This window comes from Drosophila persimilis, unplaced genomic scaffold (genome assembly GCF_003286085.1).
Source record: "Drosophila persimilis strain 14011-0111.01,24,50 unplaced genomic scaffold, DperRS2 tig00000653-arrow-arrow-pilon, whole genome shotgun sequence".
Classification (NCBI taxonomy): domain Eukaryota; kingdom Metazoa; phylum Arthropoda; class Insecta; order Diptera; family Drosophilidae; genus Drosophila; species Drosophila persimilis.
The window spans coordinates 1,834,798-1,842,564 of record NW_020825330.1 but is presented as its reverse complement, the minus strand read 5'-3'; the positions used below and the strand labels follow the sequence as shown (position 1 = coordinate 1,842,564).

At 49.8% G+C, this 7,767-nt stretch overlaps 2 protein-coding genes across 2 annotated transcripts in view; one reads left to right on the top strand and one right to left on the bottom strand.

Annotated features, from left to right (window-relative positions):
• Positions 1–1,182: 1,182 nt before the first annotated feature.
• LOC6597737 (endothelin-converting enzyme-like 1) lies at positions 1,183–3,271 on the top strand. The gene has a single exon (XM_026991185.1). It carries the CDS (start codon positions 1,198–1,200, stop codon positions 3,046–3,048), a length of 1,851 nt encoding a protein of 616 aa, XP_026846986.1. The 5' UTR covers positions 1,183–1,197; the 3' UTR covers positions 3,049–3,271.
• A 598-nt stretch (positions 3,272–3,869) lies between these two features.
• Positions 3,870–7,767, bottom strand: part of LOC6597739 (sex peptide receptor) — a 31,113-nt gene continuing 27,215 nt past the window's right edge. Inside the window, exon 5 of the mRNA XM_002022923.2 lies at positions 3,870–5,775. Coding sequence (XP_002022959.2) covers positions 5,046–5,775 — 730 coding nt within the window. The 3' untranslated portion in view covers positions 3,870–5,045. The remainder of the gene's footprint in view (positions 5,776–7,767) is intronic.

Below are 7,767 nucleotides of genomic sequence, written 5' to 3'. Positions count from 1 at the left end.
CCAAGGCCAAGAAACCTGGCTCCCTCGGGGTCCCGTGCTCCAGACTCAACAGCCTCCAAAACTGTACCAGATTTGTGGCAAAAAGCCACACACGTATGGCGAGAGTTTTTTGATGAAACTTTGATGAAAACTTTCAAGTGCAGTCACCCCGCTATTCCCCCCTCTATTCTTCTGGGATGAGGATGGGAGTGGAGCTGCAACAATTTTGGCAAAATGCATTAAAAATAAATGAGAAAGTGTCGCAGCCTTATTTGCGCCACATTTCCCATTGCAGTCAGCCCCAGCCATCCCCCCAGACATCTCCGGCCGTCTCCGGCCATTTTCAACACTTTTCCTGAGAGCTAAAGTTTCATATTCCACATGTTGGTGTCGCTGAAAAGTTTCGAGTTATCAAATGCAGAATGCATTCAAAGTGTTTTTCCACTTTGCAGCTGCAAATTTCTGCAGCTAACTTTTCCAAAACGGCTATGCGAAAATAAGCGGAAAAGAACCGGCCATGATTGTTTTGTTCATGTTCGTACACATAGCTCGGCTTAGAAGTAGTTCCGCTCAAAGTTTTCGAACCATGGCGGGAAATACAAGTCCTTGTACATCTGTCTGTACAACTGTACGACATACGAGGCCAACGCTTTGATACCAGTCATGCCGATTCATAACTGTTTGCCAATTATTGTGGGGAGAATATTTGCAGCCTTATATGACTTATGACTTATATAGACACATACTAATTAATCAATTCTTGAAGTATTACAGCTCTTGACCGTTTTGTAACCAAATCTACTGGTTAGATGGATCTCTATTTGTACCTCTCCCCACTTTCGATATCGATTCCCGACACCTGTACCCTATTCTTAGGGTACCTTACCTTAAAGAATCACCTTCATACGACGCGTAATAAATGTTGTTATTATTTTTACCCGATTCATAATCAGTCTGGTCTGGTGTTCAAAAATGCTTCGAAAGAGCTGGAAGCTGGCAATAATCAGATTCCTCTCTGACGATGACCACTCGGTCGATCAGTGATCTTGATTTCGCCAAAACAGCAGTCTCTCCCATGTGGGCAGGGCTTCCCCGGGCCCACAGACCCAGCACGTTTGTTTGATCTACAGATAACCCCGAACATGACCTCTCCGTGGAGTGGCTCTCGAAAGTGTAGCGCAAACAATCGGCTCAGTTTGAGAGCGAGTCTCGGTCAAGATGCGAGTCGATGTGCAGCTGCTGCTGATGACAACGGCAATCCTCTCCTTCCCGAGCCCGTGCTTGTGCCGGCGGGCCCAGCTGCCCAGCTCTATGAGGCGACACATGAACCGTCTGGCCGATCCATGTAAAGATTTCTATGAGTATGCCTGCGGCAACTGGATGTGGACGCACCAGGGTCGGCCGTACCGCAGTCTCCTCGAACAGCTGGACCATGTGTACCACGGGAAGCTGGCCAAGCTTCTGGACCAGCCACCGCCCCAGGCAGCCAAGGAGCCCCGCTTTGTGCGAATGCTGCGGGACTACTACACCGCCTGCCGGACCCCACTCGAGGCGACGCCCTCGGCGGAGTTTGTGCTGAAGCTTTGCGGGATGGCCGAAGTGGATGGCAACGAGCTGGCCGTCGCTCTGACGGCTCTATTCCAGACCGACGTCCTTCTAGAGATAGCCGACAGCAATCTGGCCGCCGTTTGGGCGCAGCTTATATTACGGCCCTCGGCGGAGGGCGACCGAAACGCGAGCTTGCACCAGCCCTTGAGCCGGGAGCAGTTCGACCAGCTCTGGCGCAGGCTTCCCGCCCCCGAGGAGACCCCAGATGAGGTGTGGCCAAAGGTGAAGGAACTGGAGGAGGCGATCACCGCCAAGGTCGAAAAAGACGCTCTGGGTTGGCTACCGGATACGACGACCGACAATGCGGGTACGCTGTTTCCGGTTCCGGCATACTGGATGCTGCCGTGGCCCACCTTCGAGACGGGCCTGTCCTACGTTGCACATCTGTCCCAATACCTGGCCAGCCAGCCCCCTCGCTTCCTCCTTCACTACCTGCTGCTTCGTTCGCTGCACCGCGATGGCGAGCGGGTGCCGTGGAGCTTCACCCGCCTGGAGTGCGCTGCCCAGGGCCGCCTGTTCATTACCCACGCCGCCGTCTGGCTGGTGGAGCAGCACCACCCCCGCCTGCAGGCCAATGGCACGCTGCAGGGCCTGTTCGGAGAGCTGAAGCAGCGATTTGGCCTGAAGCTGAAGGCCAATCGCAACAAGTTCTCGGCGGCCACACAGCGCTTCTTGCTCGAGAAGCTGGAGAGGATGAGCCTGCGGCTGAGTATCCTTCCAAGCACGGAGGCCGTGGAGTCTGTGGAGGAGCGCGTGGAGCAGCACTACAAGCAGCTCCGGATCAACGCCACCGACTACTTTGGCAACCTGCTGGCCGTGATGGAGCACTCCCGGGGGCAGGCGGAGAATCCAGCCACCAAGTACGACCTGCACCCGGTCAAAGTGCACGGCTACGGGAGCTATGCCTCGCCCTTTTTTATGCCCATGGGAAATGCGCTGCTCGTGCCGCTCTCATTGTTGGAGGCGCCGCTCTACCGGCCTGAGCAGCGCCAGGTACTCACCTACAGCTCCCTGGGCTTCATCCTGGGGCACGAGCTCTCCCACGGCTTTGCGCCCGTCGATGTACACTTCGATGCCTTCGGTCAGCCCAACAGGTCGAAAAGCTTATCAATGCTCACGAGTCGGCGGTTCTTGTCGCAGGTATTGTGCCTGCATCGACGTCACGGCATGTTCATCGCCGACGAGAAGTTCGCAGATCTGAATGGCCTCGATCTGGCCTACGGTGCCTACTTCGAGGCGGGGGGCGGGCCTGGCCGGTGCACTCCAGCCCAGAAGCAGCTCTTCTTCTTCAACTTTGCCCAGTTCTTCTGCTCGGACGACAGGAACCTGGAGGACAGCGAGGAGCACGGCAGCGACAGGAGGCGCGTCAACGACGCCATGGCCAGCTTCGATCCCTTCCGTCAGGCCTATGGCTGTAAGTCGGTACGGCGTGGTTCAAGGACGCGCTGCCAGTTGTATTAACCCCGATTCGGTGCTAATGCAAAGCCAAGTAATTTGGGGATTCCCAGCCTGTTGCTAGCACTACTGATAGTGAAAATATACCTTTTAGTATGCCCTTTTAGTTCCTAAATCCGCCCATGAGACACGGTTCTGGAGTATGGGATGCGAGTATTTAAGTTTCAATGTAACTGGGCGTAGAACTGGAATAAAACCGAAAAGCAATAGAGGTTGTGTGACATTTAAATCGTTTATTCATTCAATATTGGATGCACCATCAAAATAAATATACAAATTATGCATGTACCCGTGTGTATGTACAAAAAAGAGTCCGAGAACTGTACGAGTAATCAGATGAAATGAAACCCGAGCGCAGCTGCTGTCACAAAGTATATATATAGGATGTACCTATACAGAATATATAGTATGTATTTATGTAGTATAAGTAGTTAACACATTCCATTCAGACAGACGATTTTTAGTTATGGTTACACGAGAACTCGTAGTGTTTGTTTATGCTTCTGTGTTTTAATTTTTAATTTTAGTTGGTTTGCTTTGCTGCTGGCTTAATCATCTAGTTTTCAACATACACCTAAAAACTTTTAAACTGGAAACTGCAATTGTAATCGTAATTGTAATTGTAATTGTAATTGTAATTGTAAAATACTTGTACACATATCAACATTGAATCGTTATGGTTTATTCTGGTTCCCTAAGCCTAGCAAAAAAAACTTAGATCCTACTGCAATATATACGAGTAGACCAACTGGAAATTCGTTATGACTGATGGGGCTCTGCTCTGCTCTGCTCTGCTTTGCTCCGCGTGCTCTGTGTTCCGTGTTCTGTGTTCTGTTCTGCTCTGTGTTTTGTTGTGTAGTGTTATGTTCTGGGTTTCATTCAAATCGGTAAACTCTGGGGCTCAAAGGTTTACGGATTTAAACGAGTGCCATTTGTGTCCATGTCCTTATGATTAGCCTTCTCACCTAAGGATGATCCGAAATTACAAAAATACTTATGTTACACAAATGTCGCACAAAAAGTTGCGCCAAAAATAAAGGGTTCACTTCGCTTAAGCCTCGTTTCAATATTCAGTAGACACTTAAATTAGATTTTATTTGTTAATCTGATTATTTGATTTTCTTCAGTTTTCTGATAGTTCTGGGGTTCTCTGTGGGTTTCCTGTAGATAATTCTGAACGTAGCCTAATTATTTGATCTTAAGTTTATTGTAATCATTACGTTACGCCTGCTCTGGGCTATCTCAGCTATCACCTCTCAAGTCCCTTCCATCTACCACCTCCCATCTCCCATACGGTACGGTAGTCCCTTCCTTCTCTTCCTCCTTAAACCTAGACACTGGGTTGGTTAACGCTAACGCGTGCACAGAACGATATATTGACTTAACCTGAACATCAATGCAGAGTACGAGTATGAGACATCAACATTAAGATCAACATTAACATCAACACACAATAAACACACACAGATCTGAAGTCGAGAGACTCTATTGGGGCTCTATTTGGGGGAACTGCAATTGGAGTTATAACATCGACTATTCGCCTATTCGACTATTCGATTATTTTTATATGCATTGTATATTTTTTCGGGTATTCGGGTAATTGGGTCTTGGTGTGAATCGGCAAATCTGAAGATCCACAAAATGTTCTTTTCTTTCGATTAGCCTTTGAGATTTGTGAGTGTTCGGTGTCGTCGGGCTCGTCTAGACCCAGATCTCCCAGACTATTGGAAGGGCCACTACATATGTGTGTGTAATACGTTCTCGTCGTGAAGCCGAGGGCTTTGGATGCGATGGCCATCTGTTTAGACATTGCGCTCCTCGGTTATGATGTCCATTGTGCTCACTCGTCGCTGCTGGTAATGCTGGAGCAGATGTTGGTGCTGCGGCGTCCCGCCCGCGCCACAGTGCCCACTGTGGCGGTCTGTGGCATGGCCGGCGGTGCGGACGGCGGTGGTGCGATGCTGATCGCTGCTGCCACGCCGCGGCACCAACATCACCAATTACTATAGGACCGTCTCGTTGGTATTGGTGCAGGTGCGGGGTCCATTGACGATCGAGTACTTCGAGGAGCTGTCCTTCTTGGCGATGATGCGGCCGAGGAATATCTCCTTGAAGGTCTCGCGGAACTGGCGCGACATGCCGCAGTAGATGCCAAAGTTGATCGGGTAGCTCACCACCAGAAAGAAGTTGGTCAGCATGATGAAGATGTTGGCGATGCCGTAGTCGAGGAACTCGATGATCAGCGAGCTCACGATGTGCATGGCCGTGACCACGGCAATGGGTATCTCGGCGATGAGGAACACGGTCACCACCACGATCAGCATCAGCGTGGTGCAGTTGGACTCGCGCAGCTTCTTGCACTCCTTCTTGCGGTTCTCGCGGAACAGCAGCTTCCGCCTCTCCTGGGCCTGCCGCATCGCCGCGAACAGCAGGATGTTGAGCGTCACCAGGATGATGCACGGCAGCAGGTGCACGAACAGCACCCGGAACAGGTAGTAGCTCGTGTAGTACAGGTCCATGCCGATGTACTCGTGCACCCACATCGACGTCTCCAGGTGACACACCTCCGTCTCGTTTCCGTTCCACTCGATCTGAAGGGGCAGAAAGGTGCGGTCGAAGAATCGTGGCAGCTGGTGCAGGAACGCCAGCAGTGCGATGTACACCGTGCAGCGCTTCACCCGCGGCATAGTGCACCAGGTGCGGGCCATGGGGGCGTGGCACACGTAGATATATCTGCGAAATAGGTAAAGAGAGGGAGACAGAGAGAGGGGCAGGTGTCAGAGAAGTCTTTGGTCGTAGGCATTTTATTGTACTGTGCAGTCGGGTGTGTGTCTGTCCATTAATATTTCATTTTGAAAAACGTTTCCATAGAGTCTGTTTTTCTGCGAAATTGTTTTCATTTATTCAACAGTGCAGTGTTGGCTTCCATCTCTTTGAGCAGGCACTTCATCAAACATTTCAAAGCACTTTGCGGGGTGACCAACCATGTTTAAGCCGCCATCAGACTCTATGATGGATTCCCTTGAGTGTTTAATGGCGAATCATTGGAAAACCCATTAAAAACCCAACACAAATCAGAGACCAAGCGTCGAGTGCTCCACTGGATATCTGCGAAATGGAATTGCTGCAAAAGCGGAAATATACGAGCATCAAACGCCATTCATTGGACTTAATCTGGCAGGCCCTAACTGTCGCTCTTGTTTAAAGATACAATACAATCCGAGCCTCCAATCGGGCTCCATCTTTTGGCCATATTGCGACATTAAGGCCTGACAACGGGCACGAGCCTGTGCGTCTGAGCGCATTTTCCTAATGTAATTTTATAGCCAGGGCAACGTCAACCGAGGATAAACCAATTTCCCAGGTGCGAATTTACGATCGCAATGTGGTGACAACGAATTAGTCAAATTCTCGACAGCCTTTAGACGGGAGGGGGCAGGGTGGAGGAGTATGAGGACGAGGAGGAGGAGGAGAGCCATTTACGATTGGGGAAAGAAGCAATCAAAGGCAATCTGAAAAGCTAATCAAGTTGGTGCCCTATAATTTCATAATTTGAGTAATTTGTCAAGGGCCCCCATCACCATCGCCATCGCCATCACCATCACCGTCTCCATCCCAATCGCTTCGCATCGCTCAGTGTCAATTTCGCAGCCATCTCCGGCAGAGCCTGAAGTCGTTCCCTGTGGGAGATTCGGCGAAAAGTTTCTTGGCGACTTTTATGCCGTTTTATAGTTGGCCAGAACCGAGCCCTCTAGGCCAGAATACTTAGCCCCACGTCTTCCACCCAACTACAGAATCAGAGTCTCAGAGAAGCGAACGAACTTTGATGCTCAGAGATGGGGGCAGAGGGGGCAGAAGGAGGATGCTCAAGGTCCTCGGCTTTGGCCTAATTTATGCGCATAATTATGGCCACGCCCATTGCGCCGGCACTTGAAAATGTTTTTCAATCAATCTTTCATTGAACCTTTGTCAAGCGGGGATTTCATTAAAGTTGAAAGCAATGGCAATGGCAACGGCATCGACAACGGCAACGGCAATGGAAATCCGAACAAAGGACGCAGGACGAAACGATTGCCAGGCGTTTAGCCCTAAATGGAATTGATATTAATAAATGAATAACATTGAGCCGGCTTATGTTATTCTTTCTGCCGCTCTTCCTTGTTGTTGCTCTCTCTCTTAACAATTTAGTTAATTTGGCCAAAAAGGCTGCCCCAACCAAACCGAGCCGAGCCGAAGCAATCCCTTCTCTCAACCCTTACACCTCCTATTAACGAGACAATAAATCAATCAAGGCGAACATCTTTCTAGACAGTCAATGTCCGGCATCCGGCATCCGGCATCCGGCATCCGGCATCCGGAGTCCAGGATCCGCTTTCCGGGATCCCCGGGTTGGACAAGATATGCTAAGTGGAGGAATTTCCGTTGAAGCCTCAATGGGCCTTCGAGAGCGATTAAATGAGATGTGAAATCAAGTTGGAATTCCGATTGGAAAGTGGCTTAAGGAAACAACAAGGTGCATTTGGGAAAACTATCTGTGGAAACGGTATAATGACTTCTTCCTTGAGGGTTGGTTCCTCTTCAATGAAACCCCTTCCCTCATCAGACAGCAGATTCAATCAAATCCACTAGAAATGTTGATTGATTTATCCCGTTAGGCTTATCAAACGCATTCCAGCATTCTCGTGTTTCATAGCTAAAATTGTATATGCTTGAACCCTTGAATGG

Coding starts and splice junctions, on each gene's coding strand:
- LOC6597737 (XM_026991185.1), top strand. CDS start 1,198: ATGCGAGTCGATGTGCAGCTGCTGCTGATGACAACGGCAATCCTCTCC.